This window comes from Somniosus microcephalus, chromosome 4 (genome assembly GCF_052327205.1).
Source record: "Somniosus microcephalus isolate GS21.2 chromosome 4, FLI_Smic_1.0, whole genome shotgun sequence".
Taxonomy (NCBI): Eukaryota; Metazoa; Chordata; class Chondrichthyes; order Squaliformes; family Somniosidae; genus Somniosus; species Somniosus microcephalus.
In genome coordinates, this window is record NC_140990.1 from 75,482,095 (window position 1) to 75,509,795 (window position 27,701).

Consider the following 27,701-nt stretch of genomic DNA (forward strand, 5'->3'; position numbering starts at 1 on the left):
CCCACGTCCCCCCGGGGTTCATGAACCCGCTCCCTGAGCTCGGGGTGTGAGCTGCCCGCGTCCCCCGGGGTTCATGAACCCGCACCCTGAGCTCTCTCACCTGATGTGTCAGCGGCTGCTGCCAAGGTCCGCGCATGCTCAGCTCACACTGCCCGGGTGATTGGCGGGAGCTCCGGACCAATAGGAAGAGCAGGGTGGGGCTGGAGCAGGGAGCCAGCGGCAGGTCCTCCAACCAATTGGGGAGCCCGAGGGCCGGGACTAGCGCCGGCTGATTGTCTGATCCGCAGGGCAGCGAGTTTCTCCAGTCCATTGTTCAGGGCCCGGGGCCAGGGGAGGCTGTGGGCCTTTATTCCCCTTATTGGACACAAGGCTCTTTGTCTCACAACACACTGGCTCAGGTTTTAATAGAGACTTTTTAAATTCATGAATAAAAGCAGATAAACTTCATGGAACAAAATATTTAATATTTGGGAGTAAAAATACTGTTATTTTCCTCTGTGGAATTTGTTAGTTTCAGACAATAACAACAATTTGTATTTATATAACATCTTTAATGTAGTAAAATGTCCCAACGCGCTTCACAGGAACGTTATAAAACAAAATTTGACACCAGGTACAAACCAAGCATATTCCCATAAGGAGGAAAGATGGGGCATCCAAAGCTCGAGCTCCCGATGACAAAGGATATCAAGGTTAGAATAAAACAGAAAAAAGGAGGTTTACGACAAATGTCAGGTACAGAATACAGTCAAAAACCAGGAGAATACAGAGAGTGTGGGGGAAATTGAAAAAGGATATATGAAAGAAAGACTTGCATTTATATAGCGCCTTTCACAACCACCGGACGTCTCAAAGCTCTTTACAGCCAATGAAGTACTTTTGGAGTGGAATCACTGTTGTAATGTGGGAAACACGGCAGCCAATTTGTGCTCAGCAAGCTCCCACAAACAGCAATGTCATAATAACCAGATTATCTGTTTTTGTTATGTTGGTTGAGGGATGAATATTGACCAGGACACCGGGGATAACTCCCCTACTCTTCTTCAAAATAGTGCCATGGGATCTTTTACATCCACCTGAGAGAGCAGACGGGGCCTCAGTTTAAAGTCTCATCAGAAAGACGGCACCTCCGACAGTGCCACACTCCCTCAGCCCTGCACTGGAGTGTCAGCCTAGCTTTATGTGCTCAAGTCCCTGGAGTGGGACTAGAACCCACAACCTTCTGACTCAGAGGCGAGTGTGCTACCCACTGAGCCACAGCTGACACAAGGGAGAGAGTACGAGAAAAGATTAGTGGGTAACGTAAAAGGGGACCCAAAAATCTTTTATTAACATATGAAAAGTAAAAGGATAGTTAAAGGAATGGTGGGACCGATTAGGGACCAAATAGGAGCTCATCATATGGAGGCAGAGGGCGTGGCTAAGGTACTGAATGAGTACTTAGCATCTGTCTCCACAAAAGAGGATGAAGTTAATGTCGCAGTAGAGGAGGGGGGAGCAGAGAAATTGGATAAAAATAGATAGAAAGGAGGTGCTAAATAGGTTGTCATCACTTAAAGTTAACAAGTCACCCGGTCCAGATGCGATGCATCCTAGATTGCTGAGGGAAGCTAGGGTGGAGACAGCAGAAGCTCTGACCACAATCTTTCAATCTCCCTCAGATATATGGGAGTGGTGCCAGAGGACTGGAGGATTGCAAATGTTACAGCCTGTTTAAAAAAGGGGAGAGGGATAAACCTGGTAACTACAGGCCAATCAGTCTAATGTCAGTGATGGGTGAACGACTAGAGACCATTGTCAAGGACAAAATTAATTCTCACTTGGAGAAGCATGGGTTAATAAGGGGCAGCCAGTATGGATTTGTTAAAGGTAAATCGTGTCTGACTAACCTGATTGAGTTCTTTGATGAAGTAACAGAGGGTTGATGAAGGTAGTGCAGCAGATGTTGTATATATGGACTTTCAAAAGGCATTTGATAAAGTACCACATAAGAGACTTACTTGGGGAATAGAAGCACAGGGAATTAAAGGGCTGATGGTAATTTGGGTATATAATTGGCTAAGGGAGAGGAGGCAGTGAGCAGTGCTGAGGGATGTTTTTCTGACTGGAGGGAAGTATGCATTGGGTTCCCCCAGGGGTCGGGATTAGGACCATTGCTTTTCTTGTTATATATAACTGACCTGGACTTGGGTATAGGTGTACAATTTCAAAGTTTACGGATGATACAAAACTTGGCAACGTAGTAAATAGTGAGCATAGTAGTAGCAGACTTCAGAAGGACAGAGACAGACTGTGAAATGAGCAGACACAAGGCAGATGAAATTAAATGAGGATAAGTGTGAAGTGATGCACTTTGGGAGAAACAACAGGGAGAGGCCGTATAATCTAAATGGGACTATTTTGAGGGGGTGCAAGAGCAGAGGGACCTGGGGGTCCATAATCACAAATGTTTGAAAGTGCCACGGCAAGTTGGTGAGGCGGTTCAGAAAGCGTATGGGATACTTGGCTTTGTAAATAGGGCCATTGAATACAAAAACAAGGAAGTTACACTAAACCTTTACAAATCACTAGGACCATAGGACAGGAGGAGGCCATTCAGCCCCTCGAGCCTGTTCCACCATTCAATGAGATCATGACTGATCTGTGACCTAACTCCATACACCCGCCTTTGGCCCATATCCCTTAATACCTTTGGGTAACAAAAACCTATCAATCTCAGATTTAAAATTAACAATTGATCTCGCATCAATTGCCGCTTGCGGAAGAGAGTTCCAAACTTCTACCACCCTTTGTGTGTAGAAGTGTTTCCTAATTTCACTCCTGAAAGGTCTGGCTCTAATTTTTAGACTATGCCCCCAGTCCTAGAATCCCCAACCAGCGGAAATAGTTTCTCTCTATCTACCCTATCTGTTCCCCTTAATATCCTGAAAACTTCGATCAGATCACCTCTTACCCTTCTAAATTCTAGGGAATACAACCCTAATTTGTGTAATCTCTCCCCGTAACTTAACCCTTGAAGTCCGGGTATCATTCTGGTAAACCTACGCTGCACTCCCTCCAAGGCCAATATATCCTTCCTAAGGTGTGGTGCCCAGAACTGCTCACAGTACTCCAGGTGTGGTCTAACCAGGGTTTTGTACAGCTGCAGGGTTTTGGCCTCAGCTGGAGTCTTGTGTACAGTTCTGGGCACCACACTTTAGGAAGGATGTCAAGGCCTTGGAGAGGGTGCAGAGCAGGTTGACCAGGATGGTACCAGGGATGAGGGACTTCAGTTATGTGAAGAGATTGGAGAAGCTGGGATTGTTCCCCTTAGAGCAGAGAAGGTTAAGAGGAGACCTAATAGAGGTGTTCAAAGTGATGAGGGGTTTTGATCGAGCAAGTAGGGAGAAACTGTTCACTCTGGCAAGTGGGTCGGTAACCAAAGGTCACAGATTTAAAATAGTTCCTAAAAGAACTAGAGGGAAATGAGGAGAATTGTTTTCACACAGAGGGTTGTTAAGATCTGGAACGCACCATCTGAAAGGATGCTGGAATCAGGTTCCACAGGAACTTTCAAACGGTAATTGGACATCTCCTTGAAGAGGACTAGTTTGCAGAGTTCTGGGGATAAAGCTGGCGTTTGGGACTAAATTGGACAGCTCTTTCAACAAGCCGGCACAGAAACGATGGGCCGAATCACCTCCTTCTGTGCTGTTAGATTCTATGATCAGTGTGAACACGCTGGTGTCTCTTAAGGCTCTTCGAGCTTTTAAAGCTCTTCCCACAGTCAGAACATTTAAAGGGTCTCTCGTCAGTGTGAACAAGCTGGTGTGACAGGAGGGTGGATGACACAGTGAATCCCTTCCCACACACGGAGCAGGTGAACGGCCTCTCCCCAGTGTGGAGGAGCCGGTGTCTCTTCAGCTCCTCGGACCTTTTAAATCTCTTCCCACAGTCAGAACATTTAAAGGGTCTCTCGTCAGTGTGAACTCGCTGATGTACCAGCAGGTTGGACGGCTGAGCGAATCCCTTCCCACACACGGAGCAGGTGAATGGCCTCTCCCCAGTGTGTAGGTGTTGGTGTCTCTTCAGCTCCCGGGAGCTTTTAAAGCTCTTCCCACAGTCAGAACATTTAAAGGGTCTCTCGTCAGTGTGAACAAGCTGGTGTGACAGGAGGGTGGATGACTGAGTGAATCCCTTCCCACACATGGAGCAGGTGAATGGTCTCTCCCCAGTGTGTCTCTCCCCAGTGTGTAGCTGTTGGTGTCGCTTTAGCTCTCCGGAGCTTTTAAAGATGTTTCCACACTCAGAACATTTAAAGGGTCTCTCGTCAGTGTGAACAAGCTGGTGTGTCTGCAGGGTGGATGATTCAGTGAATCCCTTCCCACACACGGAGCAGATGAATGGTCTCTCTCCAGTGTGGAGGCGCTGGTGTCTCTGCAGGTTGGATGACTGAGTGAATCCCTTCCCACAGTCAGAACAGTTAAACGGCCTCTCATCAGTGTGAACAAGCCAGTGTTGCTTCAGATCCCCAGCGCTTTTAAAGCTCTTCCCACACTCAGAACACTGAAATGGTCTCTCATCAGTGTGAACTCGCTGGTGTCCCTTCAGATCCCCGGGGCTTTTAAAGCTCTTCCCACAGTCAGAACACTGAAATGGTCTCTCGTCAGTGTGAACTCGCTGGTGTCCCTTCAGTTCCCCAGGGCGTTTAAAGCTCTTCCCACAGTCAGAACACTGAAATGGTCTCTCGTCAGTGTGAACTCGCTGGTGTACCTTCAGTTCCCCGGGGCTTTTAAAGCTCTTCCCACAGTTAGAACACTGAAACGGTCTCTCGTCAGTGTGAACTCGCTGGTGTGTTTGCAGGTGGGATGAACAAACAAATCCCTTTCCACACACGTAGCAGGTGAACGGACTGTCCCTGGTGCGACTGCGCCGTTGAACTTGTATTGCAGACGGGGAGCTGAATCCCTTCCCGCCGTCCCCACCTTTACCCGGTTTCTCCCCGGTGTGACGGTGCACGTGTCTCGCCAGGTCAGGCGATCGGCTGAATCTGCGTCTACACACCGAACACGTGTGTGGTTTGTCATCACTGCAATCACTGCTTTCTCCTTCCATGTGGAAAGGCCGATGATATTCAGGTCCAGATGAATCGAGCGACTCGGTCAGATCTTGACGTGATGTTTGGTCTGAGCTTCCCGCCTGTAACTGCTCCACTTCTATAACCCTGTAAATTGAGTTCAGAAAAGGATCAGAGGCAAACTGTTGTTTAACTTTCCCCTTTCCGAACCTAGGGGCAGTGAAGCTGGTTTTCAGGCCCCAGCTGCTGCACAGGTTGGTTGAAAGGATCAGCAGTAATGGCGGCTGTAATACCCACAAGCCCCGGCACTCCAGAAAGCGCTCTGTTGACTGAGTCCTGCGCATGGGCTCATGGCCCCCGCGCTCTCCCTCCTGCTCCACAATCGCCCGTCCCAATCGGTCCGCAACGCACATGCTCAGCGCACAAAACCTCACAGTTGGAACATCGGGCACGCATGCAAAGCCGCAACATCTGGTACGTGTGCGCGGCTCAGGTGGGGGCGAGTTGGTGTTTCGCCTCAGCCTCCAGGGAGGTGCGCATGCGCAGGAAGACCCAACATTCTTCCTGTCAGCAATCACTCCCTCATTTCTTTAATAAAAACAGAAACTGCTGGAAATACTCAGCAGGTCAGGCAGCATCTGTGGAGACAGAAACAGAGTTAATGTTTCAGGTCGATGACCTTTCGTCAGAGCTGCTTGTTCTTTAGTGTCAGCCAGTGGCTCAGTTGGTAGCACTCTCGCCTCTGAGTCAGAAAATTGTGGGTTCAAGTCCCACTCCAGAGACTTGAGCACAAAAATCTAGGCTGACGCTCCAGTGCAGTGCTGAGGGAGTGCGGCACTGTCAGAGGTGGCGATTTTTGGAGCAGACGTTAAACCGAGGCCCTGTCTGCTCTCTCAGGTGGATGTCAAAGATCCTATGGCACTATTTCGAAGAAGAAAAGCAAAGAGAGGGCATGAAAAAATATTGGCAAGGAAAACAAGTGGAGCCTATTAGGGACTATAAAGGTAACCTGTGTGTGGAAGCGGAAGACAGGAGTATGGTTCTTAATGAATACTTTGCGCCTGTTTTCACAAAAGAGAGGGACGATGCAGACATTGCAATCAGGGAGGAGGAGTGTTGCAGTGGGGAAAGAGTTAAACTGACATCGCTGGCAGTTTCACTGAATGGTGTAATAAAGACCATACTTTGCAGTAATAAGATTTTTCTAAGTTGCTGAATTAGCAGTTGAGATAACATAGCCGGACATGGAACCATAAGAGGCCGAGAGGATGTAAGTTCTGTTCTGGCAGGAAAGTAAAACAATGAGTTGGAAGTAAAAGAGGCCGAGAGAGGCAGGAAAGGAGGACAATGAGTACCCCATCTGGCATTAACACAGGTCAGAGGTTTTACACACTGCTTGACATATACTTTCCGATAATAAAGGCGGTACTTTAATGTAACGCGGCATAGGCAACCAATCAGTGAAGATGCATGTGGGCCAAGGTCCAATCGGGTGGCAGCAATGAATTGTGCATGAGATGGCCATGTGTACTGTAATGTATAAAAATGTAGTGTTTGCTGTACCAATTTGGAAAGGTCTGGCTAAGACAGAGCAGACCGTTTCCCCACCGGTGCAATAAAGACAACTTGACTATCGATCTAAAACCTTGTGTCGAGTGTTGGTTTAAAATACTCCACAACAATTGGCGTCACGAACAGGATTTGAACCTGTGTGGGGATAGACAGTATACATGGACCAGGGTCCCGCAGGGGTTCCACAATAGTCCAAATATATTCCACCGTGTACTGAGTCAAGCCTTAGACGAGTTAGACCTATCAAAGTACCAGAGCGCCCTACTCCAATATATCGATGACATAATGATTGCATCAGAGGATGCCAAAGGACACATGGGAGCATTACTAGCCACCCTCCAGACACTTAAGAAAGCTGGCTTTAAATTGAAACCCAAAAAGGCACAGGTTGGACTGTCCAAAGTAAAGTATCTGGGGCACGAAATGAGCCAGGGGTATAAGGCACTCCCGCAGGAACGAAAGGCAGCCATAAAAGACATGCCAAGGCCAGTGACCGTCCGGGGAGTGAGGAAAGTGTTGGGACTGTTTAACTACTGCAGGAATTTTATATCAGACTTTGCAGGGAAAGCAGAGCCGATTCAATGGTTAGTTAAAGGGGGGAGACCCGCCACTGATAAGATAGAATGGGAATCGGAGCAGGACGAGGCTTATGCAAAATTAAAAGCAGCCCTGACGTCCGCACCCGCACTAGGATTGCCAAATATAGTCAAACCATTCCATATATATATTATAGTATAGACGGGAACTTCTAGAACGCTGTAGTCACCCAAGAGTACGGGGGAGATATGAAGCCAATTGCCTATTACTCCACCCAACAAACCCCCGTGACTAAAGGAATGGTGAGATGCGTGGCGGCCCTTGACTGCGCCGCATAGGCAGTGCGGATATGCGAGCCCATCACTATGTCAGGACAGCTGATATGACACATGCAAAACACAGTGTGGACCTGCTAAACACAGGCAAAACGAAGGCTGTATCAGACAGAAGGAGGGCGGCTTGGGAAGCAGTATTGATACCCAAGGACAGATCAGTCCAGATTATAAGGGAACATAGAGTCAACCCTGCAGAGGGAATGCTATCAGAGGGTGAGGCACACGAGTGTGTTAGTAATTGAAGAGGAGGTCAGAGGAACCGTATCAGAATCACCCCTTGAAAATCCCGAAAGCACCTTTTATGTAGACGGATCTCGCCGATATATAAATGGGGAGCCACACACGGTTGGGCAGTAGTATCCGAGAATGGAGAAACAGTCGCAAAGGGAGGGGTTGAAGGAGGAGCCTCAGCGCAGGTAGCAGAACTAGTGGCTCTCACGGAAGCATTGAAATTGGCAAAAGGAAAACGAGTAAATATATACACAGACAGTAGGTATGCGTTTGGGGTAGTGTATGATTATATGATAGCGTGGAATAGGAGAGGATATGTAACCTCCGGAGGGGGACAAATACAGCATGAGGAGGTAGTGAGAGACCTAGTAGAAGCGGTAAAAGGAGAAGAGGTAGCAGTGATTAAAATAAAGGCACACCGCAAGATAGTGAGCGAGCTTGTGTCATGCCTTTGGCCAATGGATCACCGGACAGTTAAAACATAATCTGGCACAGACACAGCGAGGCGAGGTACCAGACTGGATTAACAGCACACAGCTCTATGGCCTGAGCCATAATCCAGGCCCTCTGAGTGCTTGTACCCTCAAAGGGATGACCAGAGTATATCCAGTGATACAAGAATGTAAAGCAGAAGTGACAGCAATGATAGGCATGGTACTCCTGATACCAGTGGTGGGACTAGACACGACTCCATACCCACAGTACCAGGTAACAAACATAGGCACAGTGAGGGGTGAGACATACCTCCAATACTATCCAATTGATACCTATGCCATCAGGAAGAATGGTACTATGAGAGGGGTCTCCCTAAACGGATGCCACGGGAAAGGCACGCTTACGATATGCCCACATCCGGTAGGAGAAGGCCCTAAGGATGAGTGCGGCTATAATAAGACAGAGGGGTGTGCGTTGGAATTATCACATGTTGGTCACCATCACACCCGCTCGGGATATAGAGGTGAAGGGGAGTATTGTATAGTCACCACAGAGACTGAGTACCAATATAGTTACCTTATATGTGCAATCACAATGCCTAACGTCTGCTTTACACCAAAGATCCCTGTGACAATTGGTGTATGTACATTCAAGGGAGGAGATAAAACTGAATGTGCCAGATAGTCTAAAGGACGAGTTGGTTAATTATGAAGATCCGGTCGGGGCCCCAATACCCCGCCTGCAAGAGGATCTGCAAGAAATGAAAGAGGATTTAAGTAAGATGGTGAAACACTACATAGTGTTGCAAAGGAATCTTGGGGAATTGGAAAGGGACAGAGGTAGAGCTACAGGAAGTCCCGTGGTATGAGAAGCTGTGGGATTGGGGAGTGAATGTCAACATACACCCATGGATCTGCATCATTTCTCATATTAGTGATAGTACAGTTAGTCATGGCTATAGGATGGGGAATAGCAGCATGCACCGCTTGTAAAAAGAAGCGGACCAAACAAAGAGCTAAAGCGAGTCGGAAAACACAAGTTTGCTCTAAACATGATGTTAATGCAGGGCCTCCCGAACCAGCGCCTGATCACCACATGGGGCAGGAGGCACAGCGATGCTTATACATGTGGTTTAACTTGGGCAAGGGTCAAGTACCAAAAGGGGGGATTGCAGTGGGGAAAGAGTTAAACTGACATCACTGGCAGTTTCACTGAAGGTGTAATAAAGACAATAATCTAATGGGCCTTTTTCTAAGTTGATAGCATAGTCGGATGTGGAAACCATAAGAGGCCTAAGAGGATGTAAGTTCTGTTCTGGCAGGAAAGTAAAACAACGAAAGAGGCCGAGGGAGGCAGGAAAGGAGGACAATGAGTCAGAAGTACAATGTTGATGAGACCCATTTGGCATAAACAAAGGTCAGAGGTGCAACAGCAGCTTGTGGGATAACGGACATATACTTTTCAGATAATAAAGGCGGTGCTTTAATGTAACGCGGCACAGGCAACCAATCAGTGAAGATGCATGTGGGCCAAGGTCCAATCGGGTGGCAGGAATGAATTTTGACATGTGTATTGTAATGTATAAAAATGTAGTGTTTGCTGTGGCAATTTGGAAAGGTCTGGCTAAGACAGAGCAGACTGTTTCCCCACCGGTGTAATAAAGACAACTTGACGATTGATCTAAAACCTTGTGTCGAGTGCTGGTTTAAAATACTCCACAATAGTGTGGTCACGGACAAATTATTCTAAAGAGCTTTTAAAAGCTACAAGATACGGGACTGAAGACGTTCCTCAAACGGAGGGGGGACAAATCCCAGGGACATGATGGTTTCCATCCGAGGATTCTGAGGGAAGCCAGGGGAAGGAATAACGGAGGGTCCCCGAGTATAAACTGGCTGGCACCTTTCCCTACATTACAACAGTGACAGCAATTCAAAATCAATTAATTGCCCGTGAAGCCCTTTGGGCATCCTGGGGTTGTGAAGGGCAGCGAATAAATGCACCCTCGCCTCTGAGTCAGAGGTTGTGGGTTCAAGTCCCACTCCAGAGACTTGAGAGCAAAAATCCAGGCTGACACTCCAGTGCAGTGCTGAGGGAGTGCTTGTGGTAAACCACTGTTTGTATTCCACTGTGTACATGCCTGGACATGCCTCGGCTGACTCCTCCTACAAGTCCTAGTATAAAGGTGACTGCTCCCCAGCCCTTTGTATTTCTGGACCGGTCGACCACTCGAGGCAGACCTTCATTCTTTTGTTAATAAAAGCCTTTAGTTACTCTCTTAACTCTCAGTCTTTTATGAGTAATTGATAGCGCATCAATTTTATTAACAAAATTTTTATAATGGAGAAGATCCTCACACCAGCATGCCTGGACTTAGATCATCGGGAGGCGGACTCATCCACCAAGTTTACTCACTGGCTTAAGTGTTTCGAAAAATTCCTGACCGCCTTCGCAGCAATCAAATCGGACGAGGACAAACTGGATGTCCTGACCTCCAAAGTGAACCACCGAGTGTACTCGGTCATCCAAGACGCGACCTCGTACGCGGACGCTATCAAGCTCCTCAAGGACCAGTACACGCGCCCAGTGAACGAAGTGTACGCCAGGCACCTTCTGGGGAGTCGTAAACAACAACCTGGGGAATCGACCGTGGAATACCTTCAGGCACTGTCTGTGCTTGGCCGGGCCTGTGGTTGTAAGGATGTAAAGGCCGCCGTGTACACAGAGGAACTTATCCGGGACGCTTTTGTAGCGGGCCACAGATCCAATTACACCCGACAGCGACTGTTGGAGCAGAGTGACCTCGACCTCAACAAGGCCTCTGAACTCGCACTATCATTGGATGCAGCCTACCGGGGCATGGATGCCGACTCCTCTGCACCGTGGACGCCGCGGGGAATGACAGCCTGGGACACGGTAGGACCGCCTCATAGCGCCGTGCCACCCCAGCCACACCCCAGCAACGGCCCAACTACCGCAGCAGTATCCCAAGGCCAGACAGCAGTGCCCCAAGGCCAGAAATGCTACTTCTGTGGCCAGGCAAAACACCCCAGAGCGCGCTGCCCGGCGAAAAACGCGATCTGCTCGGGCTGCGGGAAGAAGGGACACTACGCTAACGTCTGCAGGGCCAAAGCCACCCCGAACCCCAGCAGCGCCGCGTGTGGGCCATGCGGGCCGCCATCTTGGGCCTCCCCGGCCATGTGCGAACCACCGATACAGCAGCCATTTTGGACGCCTCCAGCCACATGGGGATCATGGACGCCGCCATCTTGGACGACAGCCGGAACGCAGCAGGCCCCCAACACCGCCTCATCTGATACCCGCAGCGACACACCGACCCCTACGCTGGCATCCATTACACTGGACCAAGCGAGACCGCACCAGCTGGCCAGTTCCACAATGGACATTAAGGTAAATGGTCATGATACAATCTGCCTTTTTGACTCTGGGAGCACGGAGAGCTTCATCCACCCCGACACGGTGCGGCGTTGCTCTCTCCCAGTCCTGCCTGCGCACCAGCGGATTTCTATGGCCTCCGAGTCCCAGTCGGCGGACATCGGCGGCTACTGCGTAGTGACACTCGTAGTAGACGGGACCGTGTACAATCATTTTAAACTTCTGGTCCTGCCCGACCTCTGCGCTGCCGTCCTGCTGGGGTTAGATTTTCAGTGCCACCTTAAAAGTGTTACGATGGCGTCCGGTGGACCCCTATCCCCACTCACAGTCCGCAGCCAGCAGCGCACCAGGTGCAACCTCTCCACATTCAGAGTCACCCCCCCCCCCCACTGTTTGCTAACCTCACCCCCGACTGTAAGCCCATCGCCACAAAGAGCAGGCGATACAGTGCCGGGGACAGGGTTTTCATTAAAACCGAAGTGGAGCGGCTCCTGAAGGAGGGGATTATTGAGGGCAGCACCAGCCCCTGGCGAGCCCAGGTTGTGGTCGTTAAGACCGGCGAGAAGCAGCGCCTGGTCATCGACTACAGCCAGACAATAAATCGCTACACCCTGCTGGACGCCTACCCACTCCCCCGCATAGCTGATATGGTCAACCAGATCGCGCAGTACCGCGTCTTCTCGACCATTGACCTGAAATCAGCGTACCACCAGCTCCCTATCCGCCCTGAGGACCGCCAGTATACTGCCTTTGAGGCAAACGGCCGCCTCTACCACTTCCTTAGGGTTCCCTTTGGCGTCACCAACGGGGTCTCCGTCTTCCAAAGGGAGATGGACCGGATGGTAGATCAAAATGCGTTGCAGGCCACTTTCCCATATCTGGACAATGTGACCATCTGCGGCCGTGACTTGGAGGACCATGACGCAAACCTCGAAAAATTCCTCCGCACCGCCCAACTCCTGAACCTGACATATAACAAGGAGAAGTGCATATTCCGCACAAACCGCCTCGCCATCCTTGGCTGTGTTGTGGAACACGGAGTCATCGGCCCCGACCCCGACCGGATGCGTCCCCTTATGGAACTCCCACTGCCTCAAGGCCCTGAAGAGGTGCCTAGGGTTTTTCTCCTATTATGCCCAGTGGGTCCCCTACTATGCGGACAAGGCCCATCCGCTGATCAAGTCCACCTCTTTTCCCTTGACGGCAGAGGCCCGCTTAGCCTTCCACCGTATCAAGGAAGACATTGCCAAAGCCACCATGCACGCAGTGGACGAATCCATCCCCTTCCAGGCGGAAAGCGACGCGTCCGACTTTGCCCTGGCCGCCACCCTCAATCAGGCGGGGAGACCCGTGGCCTTCTTTTCACGAACCCTCCAAGGCCCGGAGACCAGACACTCCGCTGTTGAGAAGGAGGCCCAGGCGATTGTGGAGGCTGTGCGTCATTGGAGGCACTACCTGGCCGGAAAACGATTTACCCTGCTCACTGACCAACGTTCAGTTGCTTTCATGTTTAACAACAAGCAGAGGGGCAAAATCAAAAATGACAAGATCTTGAGGTGGAGAATCGAACTTTCCACCTACAATTACGAGATCTTGTACCGGCCCGGGAAGCTCAATGAACCCCCGGATGCGCTATCGCGTGGCACCTGCGCCAGCGCGCAGATCGATAGACTGCGGGCCCTCCACAATGACCTCTGCCACCCGGGGGTCACCAGGTTCTTCCACTTCATCAAGGCCCGCAACCTGCCTTACTCTATTGAGGAGGTCAGGACCATGACCAGGAACTGCCAAGTCTGCGCTGAGTGCAAACCGCACTTTTATAGACCAGACAGGGCCCACCTGATAAAAGCCACTCGCCCCTTCGAGCGCCTGAGCGTTGATTTTAAAGGGCCTCTCCCCTCCTCCGACCGCAATGTGTACTTCCTCAATATTATTGATGAGTACTCCCGTTTCCCGTTCGCCATCCCCTGCCCGGACATGACCAGTGCCACGGTCATTAAATGTCTGAACGACCTCTTCACCCTGTTCGGTTTCCCCAGCTATATCCACAGCGACCGGGGCTCATCGTTTATGAGCGACGAACTCCGTCAGTACCTGCTAACTAGGGGTATTGCCACAAGCAGGACCACCAGTTACAACCCCCGGGGGAACGGACAGGTGGAAAGAGAAAATGCGACAGTTTGGAAGGCCGCCCTGCTAGCCTTAAAGTCTAGGGGCCTTCCAACCTCCCGCTGGCAGGATGTGCTCCCCGATGCGCTCCACTCTATTCGGTCACTGCTCTGCACTGCCACTAACGCCACCCCTCATGAGAAAATGTTTGTCTTCCCAAGGAAGTCCACATCGGGGACATCGCTACCGCCATGGCTGACGTCCCCAGGGCCGGTCCTACTGAGAAGGCACGTGAGGACCCATAAAACGGACCCCCTGGTCGAGAGGGTCGACCTCCTCCACGCCAACCCCCAGTATGCTTACATTGCATACCCGGACGGGCGGGAGGACACAGTCTCCATAAGAGACCTTGCACCCTCGGGGGCCGCAGTAACCCACTACCACCCCCCCCCCCACGATCCGATATCCAGCCCCAGCAGACGGCAGGCCTGGGCCCCGCGACCCGCTCGACATCTACGAGGACGACACGCCTGTGCCACAGCCCACGCAGGACTCGACGCCGGAAGCTCCACTACCCCTGCCGTCGCCACGCCAATCACAGCGGCAGACAAGACCTCCAGAGAGACTCCAATACACTAACTTTTAATACACTTCACCCCGCCGGACTCAATTTTAAACAAGGGGTGAATGTGGTAAACCACTGTTTGTATTCCACTGTGTACATGCCTGGACATGCCTCGGCTGACTCCTCCCACAAGTCCTAGTATAAAGGTGACTGCTCCCCAGCCCTTTGTATTTCTGGACCGGTCGACCACTCGAGGCAGACCTTCATTCTTTTGTTAATAAAAGCCTTTAGTTACTCTCTTAACTCTCAGTCTTTTATGAGTAATTGATAGCGCATCACATTTGCCACTCTCCAATCTGCAGGAACTGTTCCATAATCTATAGAATTTTGGAATTGCTGTTTGTGGGAGCTTGCTGAGCGCAAATTGGCTGCTGGATTTCCTACATTACAACAGTGAGTACACTTCATTGGCTGTGAAGCTTTGGGACGTCTGATGGACGTGAAAGGCGCTATATAAAAGCAAGTCTTTCTTTTCTTTAAGTTCTTTGTTTCTCTTTTTCACTCCATTTTGACCCAGACTGTCTAGCAATGGAGGGGTTATCATAGAATCACAGAAATTTAGGACACAGAAGGAGGCCATTCGGCCCATCGTGCCAGAGCCGGCCGAAAAACAGCTTTCCAGCCTAATCTCACTTTCCAGCTCTTGGTCCGTAGCCCTGCAGGTGACAGCACTTCATGTGCATATCCAAGTACTTTTCAACTGAGATGAGGGTTTCTGCCTCTACCACCCTTTCAGGCAGAAAGTTCCAGACACCCACCGCCCTCTGAGTGAAAAAAGTTCTCCTCACCTCCCCTGTAATCCTTCTACCAATTATTTTAAAGCTATGGCCCCTGGTTATTGACCTCGCTGCTAAGGAAAATAGGTCCCTCCTACCCACTCTATCCAGGCCCCTCATAATTTTATACACCTCAATCAAGTCTCCCTCAGTCTCCTCTGTTCCAAAGAGCAGTTAGTAACAGAGATTGGAGAACTTGGGGCTTTTTTTGCACTGAAGCAGCGAAGGATGAGGGCCAGCCTGATGGAGGTCCTCAAGACCATGAGGGTTATTCATCAAAGGCAAATGACAGATTCCTCTCTGGGCACCTCAAATTCTGCATGCGCCGCTCTTGTTGGGGTTTAGAACGCGCATGCTCGGGGGCAGAGTCCCAGGACCAGCTGCTAGTGCGCATGCTCAGGGGCCCAGAGTCCCAGGACCAGCTGCTAGTGGGCATGCTCAGGGGCAGCGGAGTCCCAGGATCAGCTGCTAGTGGGCATGCTCAGGGGCAGCATCCCAGGACCAGCTGCTAGTGGGCATGCTCAGGGGCAGCAGCATCCCAGGACCAGCTGCTAGTGCGCATGCTCAGGGGTAGCAGAGTCCCAGGACCAGCTGCTAGTGGGCATGCTCAGGGGTAGCAGAGCCCCAGGACCAGCTGCTAGTGGGCATGCTCAGGGGCAGCAGAGTCCCAGGACCAGCTGCTAGTGGGCATGCTCAGGGGCAGCAGAGTCCCAGGACCAGCTGCTAGTGGGCATGCTCAGGGGCAGAGGCCCAGGACCAGCTGCTAGTGGGCATGCTCAGGGGGCAGCAGAGGCCCAGGACCAGCTGCTAGTGCGCATGCTCAGGGGCAGAGACCCAGGACCAGCTGCTAGTGCGCATGCTCAGGGGGCAGCAGAGTCCCAGGACCAGCTGCTAGTGGGCATGCTCAGGGGCAGCAGAGTCCCAGGACCAGCTGCGAGTGGGCATGCTCAGGGGCAGCAGAGTCCCAGGACCAGCTGCTAGTGGGCATGCTCAGGGGCAGCAGAGTCCCAGGACCAGCTGCTAGTGGGCATGCTCAGGGGCAGAGGCCCAGGACCAGCTGCTAGTGCGCATGCTCAGGGGGCAGCAGAGGCCCAGGACCAGCTGCTAGTGCGCATGCTCAGGGGCAGAGGCCCAGGACCAGCTGCTAGTGCGCATGCTCAGGGGCAGAGACCCAGGACCAGCTGCTAGTGCGCATGCTCAGGGGGCAGCAGAGTCCCAGGACCAGCTGCTTGTGCGCATGCTCGAGGGCAACACACTGGGTAACGGTCGTTAACGGTTGAAGAGTCGGAATTACCAGCGGAAAGCGAGTTTTCTCAGCTGGATGGACGAGCGGAGAGAGACGGGGAAATAAATGACGGTAAACACAAACCTGGGAGTCCGAGGGTCCCGGGAAGCGAACGGAGCGGATTCAGCCTCGCGGAGCGTTTCAGACTTCCTCAGCGATACGTGACCGGGGCCAGCGGCCTCTGTGACGTGAGCTTCTTGGGGACACGTGACCTGGGCCCACGGCCTGATTGACGTGAGCTTCTGACCAATAGGAAGCGAGTAGGGCGGGGCTGGAGGAGCGAGCCGGTGGCGGGTCCTCCAACCAATCGGGGAGCCCGAGGGGCGGGATTAGCGCCGGCTGATTGTCTGATCCGCAGGGCAGCGAGTCTCTCCAGTCCCTTGTTCAGGGCCCGGGGCCAGGGAGGCTGTGGGCTTCACTGGTGTTTGTGGGATCTCTCTGAATCCACTCGATCAAAGCATTTCATAATTTTGAAGACCTTTATTCGGTCACTCCTCAGCCTTCTCTTCAACAGAAGAGACCCAGCCTGTTCATCCTTTCCTGATCTGTATACCCTCGCATTTCTAGTATAATCCTTGTAAATCTTCTCTCCACCCACTCCAGTGCCTCTATATCCTTTTTATAATATGGCGACCAGAAGTGTACGCAGTACTCCAAGTGTGGTCTGATGAAGGTTTGATACAAGTTTAGCATAACTTTACTACTTTTCAATTCTATCCCTCTAGAAATAAACCCTACTTTTAGTGATTTGTGTAGTTGAACTCAGAGATTCTTTGCTCCTCTACCCCACCCAGGCTCGCGCCCACCAAGGAATAAGTGACCTCCCTATTCTTCCTACCAAAATGTAATACCTCACATTTATGTGTTGAAATTCATTTGCCAATTATATGCCCATTCTGCAAGTTTATTAATGTCTTCCTGTAATTTGTTGCAGTCCTCCTCAGTATTGACTATACCCTCCAATTTGGTGTCATCCACAAATTTAGAAATTGGGCCTGCAATTAGGATCGGGTGCTTGCCGCGCGTGCAAGCCCCCGATCTGCACTCACCCTGCGCGCCGACATCTGAAGCCCGGGCCTGCTTGCATTTCCTGTCACTGGCCCGGTTCCGATGTCGGCGCGATGTGCTTACCTGATCCAGCGGCGTAGTTAGTGCGATGTGCCGGCTGGGATCAGGTGAGCACTCTGCAGCCAATCAGGGGAGGGGAAACTCATTCATGAGTTTGATAGTAAGAGCTGTCAAACTCATTAAAAGTACGGGTGCCCAAAAGACTACTTTAACTTTAATTAAAATTTTAAAAAAATCCCAATAATTAAATAAACTATAAATAACTTTAAAAAACTATTTAAAACAATTAATAAAATTTAAAAAAAACTTTTTTCACAAATTCGGGTCTAAAAATAAACTTACCTTACTGTAAATATTAGACCACTTACCTTCAAGAATCCACTGCTTACGCCTCCTTTTTTCATTTCCAAAAAGTTCAGTCCCTTGCACATGCGCAAACCTGTCTAAACGAAGGAAGTTCAATGCTCTGCGCGCACGCGTTGGACCTCTTAACCCCTTAGTTCGATGGAGAGGAAATGCCGGTTTCCCACGCATGCGCTGTGCATGCTGGAATCTGGCACTTCCAACGGGCCCACGCGTGAGTACACCGTCCGCACTCACGCGTTGGGACCGGAATTACTGGCCCATTGTGTTTTTGGTCCCAAAGTCTAAATCGTTAATGTAAGTTGTAAACAACAGTGGTTCCAGCACTGATCCTTGTGGAACACCACTTATTAAAGCAGCGGCAGTGGCGAGAGGATAAAGAGCGGCCCGAGAGTGGACCTGAATTAAAGCAGCGGCAGTGGCGAGAGGATAAAGAGCGGCCCGAGAGCAGACCTGAATTAAAGCAGCGGAGAGAGGATAAAGAGCGGCCCGAGAGCAGACCTGAATTAAAGCAGCGGTGAGAGGATAAAGAGCGGCCCGAGAGCGGACCTGAATTAAAGCAGTGGAGAGAGGATAAAGAGCGGCCCGAGAGCGGACCTGAATTAAAGCAGCGGAGAGAGGATAAAGAGCGGCCCGAGAGCGGACCTGAATTAAAGCAGCGGCAGTGGAGAGAGGATAAAGAGCGGCCCGAGAGCGGACCTGAATTAAAGCAGCGGCAGCGGAGAGAGGATAAAGAGCAGCCCGAGAGCAGACCTGAATTAAAGCAGCGGCAGCGGAGAGAGGATAAAGAGCGGCCCGAGAGCAGACCTGAATTAAAGCAGCGGCAGCGGCGAGAGGATAAAGAGCGGCCCGAGAGCGGACCTGAATTAAAGCAGCGGCAGCGGAGAGAGGATAAAGAGCGGCCCGAGAGCGGACCTGAATTAAAGCAGCAGCAGAGCGAGGCTCCGATTCAAAACAACAACAAAGAATGATGTCACAGGAGAGCAGGTAGGTGATTGGTGGATGAGTGTTGCAGCACTTTTTTGCTCTCTAAGTTAGGGAAGGGGGTTAAATTAAAAACTGAGAAACTGTATCTTGCTAGTGCTGATTAAATTAAAACTTAAACTAGCAGGGTAGATGAAGGGGAACCAGTAGATGTAGTATATTTGGATCACTGGATTGATTCCTGCGATGAGAGGGCTGTCCTATGAGAAGATAATTGTGTAGAATGGGCCGATACTCTCTGGAGTTTAGAAGAATGAGAGGTGATCTCATTGAAACATACAAGATTCTGAAGGGGATTGACAGGGTAGATGCTGAGAGGTTGTTTCCCCCTGGCTGGAGTGTCTAGAACCAGGGGTCATAGTCTCAGGATAAGGGGTAAGCCATTTAAGACTGAGATGAGGAGGAATTTCTTCACTCAGAGGCAATTCTCTGCCCCAGAGGGCTGTGAATGCTGAATCTTTGAGTATATCCAAGGCTGAGATAGATAGATTTTGGACTCTAGGGGAATCAAGGGATATGGAGATCAGGCGGGAAAGTGGAGTTGAGGTCGATGATCAGCCATGATCTTATTGAATGGTGGAGCAGGCTCGAGGGATCGTATGGCTTACTCCTGCTCTTATTTCTTATGTTCTTTTACTCTGGGTTGAAGCCACAACCGTGAATAAGCTGCACCCTGTGTCTCTTGTCTCTTCATCTCCCGGGTGTCTCCTTTATTATTCTTGAAATCTTCTACTCCTGAAATCCTCTACAATTTGTGCCTCTTAAGACCCCCTTCCTATACCGTTATGGAGTCCTCTTGAACCAATCACTGGCCGAGACCCAGACCCAAAATCCAATCATAAAGATGCCACATTCGCAGCACCCTGGTTTACACGGGCTTTAGTCTGCTGACACTTTTACATCATGTGTTTTTGACACCAAGACTCATATCTGGGGTAGTTATGGCGACACGAAAGGAACATGTCTCATTGGTTGTGATACGGCCCTTGAACTTGGCCTTTGTGTTTAATTCACTGCGGATGTTATAACATTCCAGACAGTGGTAACTGCAGCTCACCTTGGTTCCCAGGCTAACCGCAGTCTGATCGACCACGGCAATCTCTTCCTCACCCCAGGTTGTCTGGTTACAGCTTACTCACAGACTTTTAAGCATAAAAAGGGTCACATGTTATACATAATTCAGGTTACCATTGCATACAGTTGATGATTACAGACTTTTATATTTAATTCCTACACACGATTATAAATCCATTCCTGATGATTATAAGATACTGATGATTATAAGATAGTAAAGCAAGTATTCTAAAGACCAACTAATCCGACCTGCATCACCAGTGACATCACAATGACTATTGACAACACGACCGACCTTCATCACCAGTGACATCACAATGACTACTGACAACACGGCCAACCTTCATCACCGGTGACATCACAATGACTACTGACAACGCGGCCGAACTGCATCACCAGTGACATCACAATGACTACTGACAACGCGGCCGACCTGCATCACCGGTGACATCACAATGACTACTGACAACACGGCCGACCTGCATCACCAGTGACATCACAATGACTACTGACAACACGGCCGACCTTCATCACCGGTGACATCACAATGACCATTGACAACAGCAGACCTGCATCACCAGTGACATCACAATGACTATTGACAACGCGGCCGACCTTCATCACCGGTGACATCACAATGACTACTGACAACGCGGCCGACCTGCATCACCGGTGACATCACAATGACTATTGACAACACGGCCAACCTGCATCACCGGTGACATCACAATGACCATTGACACTGAACAATTTAGGGTTAGTGGTTGGGGTCTTGGGGTTCGGGGCAGGTGTTACACTTAGGGGTTACTGGTTGTGGTTATGGGTTAGTGGTTAGGGTCAGGAATAGGGGTTAGTAGTTAGGATTAGAGGTGAGTGGTTATGCTTACGGGTTAGGATTAGGGATAGAAACAATTATTGATGATGCCAATGTCACTGGATGTGTCCTTTTTCATTTGATGTCATAGTGTAAGTGGTCCCTGGATTTGGTGTCTCAGTGTAAGTGGTCCCTGGATTTGGTGTCTCAGTGTAAGTGGTCCCCCCCATAGAGCTGGTTCCCAAGGCCCTGCCCCACATAGTGGCTTCCTCATGTGGCCTGCTGGGTCAGGTTATATAGAGACTGCGCGCTGTTCCTCCTCCCACTGCCTGGGGGAATGGGGCAGATATTTAAATGGACCGTGACCCCTTTCCTTTGCATGTTTATAGTTAAAGGGACAGTCTGGTTTATCTTGGAGTGTCGGAGCACTTCGCTGACAGAGCTCCTGTTAACAGTCGCTCCCTTCTGTACTCGTGCAGTGATTGTAAACCTGTCTATTTTAATGACTTGAGCCATTCTAAAATGTCTCACTACTTTTTGCTTGTTCAATTTTGAAAGACTTCAGAATTTTGCAGTTTAATGAAGGTTTCCTTTAAAGGTGGAGTAACATTCCTTTCAAAATATTCTGTTCTAACCCTCCCCCAAATTTTAAAACACTCTGCACAACTGACTGGGAAGGTCCCAAGTTCAATCCTGTTTGTTCATCTCAGCCAAGACAGCTCAGGGTCTATAGTTGTCCTCAGTACCACTGGGCTAAACAAGAGTAAAAATCCCCCGCGCGGCAGAATGACCACAGGAGCCCAGTGCGCAGGCGCGGGACCGGGCCGTGCTCTGAGCAGGCGCAGTGCCAGTGGTGGCGGTGGTCTGAAGCGGAAGAGACGGTTCCGGGAGGAGGTAGGAGATTGTGGGCTCGGGGAGGAATTGGACCCGCGGGTGGGCTGGGAAGCTTCATAAACACCCGGTGTAGGCCTCAGGCCCTGAATAAGAGCCCACAGGCCCTGTGGTTGCCCCGCGGTGACAGGCCCGGCCGCCCGGGTCACCGTGGTCACTGGCCGCCATCTTGGGCAGGGCGGGATCACGGCGCATGCGCGGCCATCATGGACAGGAACAGAGAGTGGGCGGGACTTCAGAGTCACATAGAAACATCGAAGATAGGAGCAGGAGTTGGCCATTCGGCCCCTCGAGCCTGTTCCGCAATTTAATGAGAGCATGGCTGATCATACAAATTCAGTACCTGGTCCCTGCTTTCTCCCCATATCCCTTGTTCCCTTTAGCTTAAGAAATATATCTAACTCCTTCTTGAATATATTCAATGAATTGGCCTCAACGGCCTTCTGTGGTAGAGAATTCCACAGGTTCACCACTCTCTGGGTGAAGAAATTCCTCCTCATCGCAGTCCTAAATGGCTTACCCCTTATCCTTAGACTGTGACCCCTGGTTCTGGACTCCCCGACCATCGGGAACATCCTTCCTGCATCTAGTCTGTCTAGTCCTGTTAGAATTTTATAAGTTTCAATGAGATCCCCTCTCATTCTTCTAAACTGTAACGAATGTAAGCCTAATTGACCCAATCTCTCCTCAAGTCATTCCTGCCATCCCAGGTATCAGTCTGGTGAATCTTCGCTGCACTCTCTCAATGGCAAGAACATCCTTCCTCAGATAAGGCAACCAAAACTCCACACAATACTCAAGGTGTGGTCTCACCAAGGCCCTGTACAACTGCAGCAAGACATCTTTGCTCCTGTACTCGAATCCTCTCGCTATGAAGGCCAACATACCATTTGCCTTCTTAACTGCCTGCTGCATGCTTACCTTCAGCGACTGGTGCACAAGGACACCCAGGTCTCGTTACACTTCCGCTTTTCCCAATCTATTGCCGTTCAGATAATAATCTGTCTTCCTGTTTTTGCCACCGAAGTGGATAACCTCGCATTTATCCACATTATACTGCATTTGCCATGCATCTGCCCAATCACCCAACCTGTCCAAATCATACTGGAGTTTTTCTGCATCCTCCTCACAGCACACACGCCCACCCAGCTTTGTGTCATCTGCAAACTTGGAGATATTACATCTAGCTCCCTCGTCTAGATCATTTATATATATTGTGAATAGCTGGGGTCCTAGCACCGATCCCTGCGGTACCCCACTAGTCACTGCCTGCCACTCGGAAAAAGACCCATTTATTCCAACTCTTTGCTTCCTGTCTGCCAACCGGTTCTCTATCCAAGTCAGTACCTTACCCCCAATCCCATGTATTTTAACTTTGCACGCTAATCTCTTATGCAGAACCTTATCAAAAGCCTTCTGAAAGTCCAAATACACCACATCCACTGGTTCTCCCTTATCTATTTTACCAGTTACATCCTCAAAAAATTCCAGTATATTATTCAAGCATAATTTACCTTTTGTAAATCCATGTTGATTTTGTCTGATCCTGTCATTGTATTCCAAGTACCAAGTTATTACATCTTTTATAATGGACTCTAGCATTTTACCCACTACTGATGTCAGACTTACCGGTCTATAATTCCCCGTTTTCTCTCTACCACCTTTTTTAAATAGTGGGGTTACATTAGCTATCCTCCAATCCATGGGAACTGTTCTAGAGTCAGCAGAATTTTGGAAGATGACCAGCAATGCATCTACTATTTCTAGGGCCTCTTCCTTAAGTACCCTAGGATGTAGATTATCAGGCCCTGGGGATTTATCGGCCTTCAATCCCGTCAATTTCCCTAACCCCATTTCCCTACAAATACTGATTTAATTCAATTCCTCCCTCTCATTAGACCCTATGTTCCCCAACATCTCTGGGAGGTTATTTGTGTCCTCCTTTGTGAAGGCAGAACCAAAGTATGTATTTAATTGGTCTGCCATTTCTTTGTTCCCCATTATAAATTCCCCTGATTCTGACTGCAAGGGACCTACGCTTCACTTCACCAATCTTTTTCTCTTCACATATCTATAGAAGCCTTTACAGTCAGTTTTTATGTTCCCTGCAAGCTTACTCTCATACTCTATTTCCCCCCTCTTAATTAATCCCTTTGTCCTCCTTTGCTGAATCCTAAACTGCTCCCAATCCTCAGGTTTGCTGCTTTTTCTGGCCAATTTATATGTCCTCTCCTTGGATCTTATGCTATCCCTAATTTCCCTTGTTAGCCACGGTTGAGTCACCTTTTTGTTTTATTTTTATGCCAAACAGGGATGAACAAATTCTATAGTTCATCCATGCGATCTTTAAATGTTTGCCATTGCCTACCCACCGTCAACCCTTTAAGTAACATTCCCCAATCCATCCTAGCCAACTCGCACCTCATACCATCATAGTTTCCTTTATTTTAATTCAGGACCCTAGTCTCTGAGTCAACTACTTCACCCTCCATTTTAATGAAGAATTCTATCATATTTTGATCACTCTTCCCCAAGGGGTTTCGCACAACAAGATTGCTAATTAATCCTTTCTCATTACATAATACCCAGTCTAAGATGACCTGGTCTCTAGTTGGTTCCTTGACATATTGGTCCAGGAAATCATCCCATATACACTCTAGGATTTCCTCCTCCACAGTATTGTTGCTAATTTGGTTAGCCCAATCTATATGTAAATATATGTAGTCTCTGTTGCCAATCGGATCCCAGTGCCCGAGAGATCGAGCATCCTGGGCAACAGGTTTTTAATCACCTTCACCCACTCCCAGGCCACATGTGATGTTTGCAGCCTAGAGGAGTCCATGGGCCGTGTATATATTCAGTGTGAGAGGTTACAGCCCCTGTATAGTTACCTGAAGGGGCTGCTCCTCAACTCTTGGTTACACTTTAGCCCCACGCTCCCAATCTTTGGCCGCCCGGTGTGGAGTGGGGTGGGTAAGTCAGAGGATCTTCTCCTGGACCTGCTCTTGGGCCTGGCGAAAACAGCAATTTGTAGGTCCAGGATGGGCGGAGCCCATAGGGGGCTCACTCTGGCTGCCTGCCTCTCTCTCTTGGTCATGTCCCTGCCCGGGTGGCCCTGGAGAGGGAGCAGGCGGTGTCCACCGGTTCACTTGATACCTTCCCCGACCGACGGGCCCCTCAGGGTACAGAGTGTCTCTCAGACACTGGGAATAACATTCTGGTTTTGTTGAGAAGGTTCCCTTTGCTTTTGTTGGGACTTTGTTGCTTATTTTGGCTTCTTTTAGTTTGATTGAACCACATGATTTGGGGAACAAGAGAGGAAAGAATGTTCCATAGAAAGTAGAATTGTCTGTTCTGAATTTCTATCTTGTACTTACAGTGATGACTTTTGTAAACTCCTTTTACAGGGTATTAGAAGGGGAGGATTTACAGACGGGAAACTCAAACCAAACATCACATCAGGATCTGACAGAGTCACTCAATTCATCAGGACCTGAATATCATCGGCCTTTGAATGTGGAAGGAGAAATGTTTGCCTGTTCTGTCTGTGGGAAAAGATCTCAAACATCAGTGTGACTGGAAAAGCACCGAGACTCTCACACCCGAGTGAGAGTGTTCCAGTGCACTGACTGTGGAAAGAGCTTTAACCAGTTACACAGCCTGAAAAAACATCGCACCGTTCACAGTGGGGAGAAACCGTACACGTGTTCTGTGTGTGGACAAGGCTTTAACTGATCATCCAACCTGGAGAGGCACAAGGACACCCGCCCCATGGAGAAACTATGGAAATGTGGAGACTATGGGAAGGGATTCAATTACCGATCCCAGCTGGAAATTCATTGACGCACTCACACTGGGGAGAGGCTGTTCATCTGCTCCGTGTGTGGGAAGATATTTGCTCGATTAACCAACCTCACTAAACACTAAGGCCTAGAAATTGGCCTGAGGCGCCCAAGCGGCGCAAAGTTCGCTTGTGCGCTGGAATTTGCGTCGCGATCGCCGCATTAGCGATCGCCGCAAATTCAGTTGAAGTGCCCCTAGAGGGAGACGGGGCGCGGCTCGAGGCGCTCCGCGTCCCTCTTAAGGCGCTGAAACTGAATATCGCAGTGCAACGTGCCGCAGCGCCACACGCTGCGGTACTGCAGGCCTTCCTCCCACTGTTAAGGGGGAGGGGCCTGCAACAGCGCGATCCCCGCTCGTGAGTGCCGGCAAACGAGCCCGGCACCAAGGAGAAGTGCTGGGCTCTCGGGAAACAACCGGCAATGCCACGGGGGGGGGGGGGTGGTTAGGAGGCCGGGAACGGAGGTGCTTGCAGGCGGCCGCCGAAAAAGGCCGCCCCGCACCTCCACCTTAGCTTGCGCCGCTGCCGGCACAGTAAGGCCCCGTGAACTGGGCGCGGGTAGCGAACGGCGCAACTGCGGCGTTCGCTACCAAATATCGCGAACGGGGCGCAAATGGGGCACTGTGCACACCGATGACGTCATCGGTGGCGGCGCAGCGCAAATGGCTAACGCCACCATTAGCGCCCCTGCTGAATATCGCGGGAGGCACAGCCAGTGGCGCTACAGCCACTGACTGCTTCTTTAGGCGCTAAGAGGTGGCGCGACTCACCCAATTTTTCCCCCAAACTTGTTCACACCGAAAAGAGACCTTTCAAATGTTCTGAGTGTGAGAATAGCTTTAAAAGCACAAAGGATCTGCTGAAACACCAACAAACTCACACTGGGAAGAGGCCGTTCACCTCCTCAGTGTGTGGGAAAGGATTCCCTCAGTCATCCCACCTGCTGACACACCAGCGAGTTCACACTGGGGAGAGTCGTTCACCTGCTCCATGTGTGGGAAGGGATTCATTGATTCATCCACCCTGCTGAGACACCAGCGAGTTCACACTGGGGAGAGGCCGTTCACCAGCTCAGTGTGTGGGAAGGGATTCCCTCAGTCATCCCACCTGCTGACACACCAGCGAGTTCACACTGGGGAGAGACCATTCACCTGCTCCACGTGTGGGAAGGGATTCATTGATTCATCCACTCTGCTGTGACACCAGCGTGTTCACACTGGAGAGAGAGCGTTCACCTGCTCCACGTGTGGGAAGGTATTTGCTCTATCAACCAACCTCACTATACACCAACTTGTTCACACTGAAAACAGACCTTTCAAATGTTCTGAGTGTGAGAAGAGCTTTAAAAGCACAAGATATCTGCTGAAACACCAACAAACTCACATGGGAAGAGGCCGATCACCTGCTCTGTGTGTGGGAAGGGATTGATTGATTCATCCCACCTGCTGACACACCAGCGAGTTCACAAGTGACTGCAGGGGTTGGATTCTGCTGTTATTGCTGCTGTTAATCACATCCAAGATTGAACCATATTCATTCTGACAGGTGAGGTTTGTTCCTGCTGATGAGAATAACTCCTGTAACTGGGCTGGAGTTTAATATTCTGGATAAATGTCAAATACACAGTGTTGAGTATTTCTTTCCTCCAAGGTAAGAGGGGACTAATTGATGTCCTGTCACAGACTGTTCAATTTTTGGGCCTTTTCTCCTTTCTAACTCTAGATTATCTCAGTTCCAACACCTTCAGTTACTCTCAAGTTCCAGCTCCTCACACCTTCCAAAGAGCCTGTAATAGAAAATGACTGAAGATTTATCCCAGTGTAACTATTGCTGTTATCCAAGGAAAAAGGCTTGTATTTCTATCGCACCTTTCACAACCTCAGGACGTCCCAAAGTGCTTTACAGACAAGGAAGTACTTTTGAAGTGTAGTCACTGTTCTAATGTAGGAAATTTCTGCACAGCAAGCTCCTACAAACAGCAATGTGGTATTGACCAGATAATCTATTTCTCAATGACGTTGATTGAGGATGGAAGGGGATGTGTAAAGAGATGGTCTGTGTATGGAGATGAGAAAGAAGGAAACGGTGTGTGTGTGTGATAGTGACACAGCCTTGTGGTCACAGTCAGAACAATGACAGATATCCTTGTGGTTATGGTTTGGGCAGGGCCAGGTCAATAATGTAGTAAACAAGTTGAATATAAATATCGCCAGTGTAGTCGCAGCTTGTTAGAACAGACCTGGGGAGAAGAGAGCTCTGAATCCACTGTATTATCCCTGTTCTCCGGATCGGGTAACTATACCCTGTCT

At 49.8% G+C, this 27,701-nt stretch overlaps 1 protein-coding gene and 1 long non-coding RNA gene across 2 annotated transcripts; one reads left to right on the forward strand and one right to left on the reverse strand.

The window, feature by feature from the left end:
- Positions 1 to 3,598: 3,598 nt before the first annotated feature.
- LOC147119254 (uncharacterized) lies at positions 3,599 to 16,529 on the reverse strand. The gene is made up of 2 exons (XM_085984928.1): positions 16,442 to 16,529; positions 3,599 to 5,203 (listed from the first exon to the last, which is right to left on the reverse strand). Exon 2 carries the CDS (start codon positions 5,092 to 5,094, stop codon positions 3,694 to 3,696), a length of 1,401 nt encoding a protein of 466 aa, XP_085841054.1. The 5' UTR covers positions 5,095 to 5,203; positions 16,442 to 16,529; the 3' UTR covers positions 3,599 to 3,693.
- Positions 16,530 to 18,556: 2,027 nt separating this feature from the next.
- Positions 18,557 to 27,017, forward strand: LOC147119255 (uncharacterized). The gene is made up of 2 exons (XR_015078007.1): positions 18,557 to 18,775; positions 24,959 to 27,017. It is a non-coding gene; the product is annotated as an uncharacterized LOC147119255 (long non-coding RNA).
- Positions 27,018 to 27,701: the final 684 nt, after the last annotated feature.

Coding starts and splice junctions, on each gene's coding strand:
- LOC147119254 (XM_085984928.1), bottom strand. CDS start 5,094: ATGGAAGGAGAAAGCAGTGATTGCAGTGATGACAAACCACACACGTGT.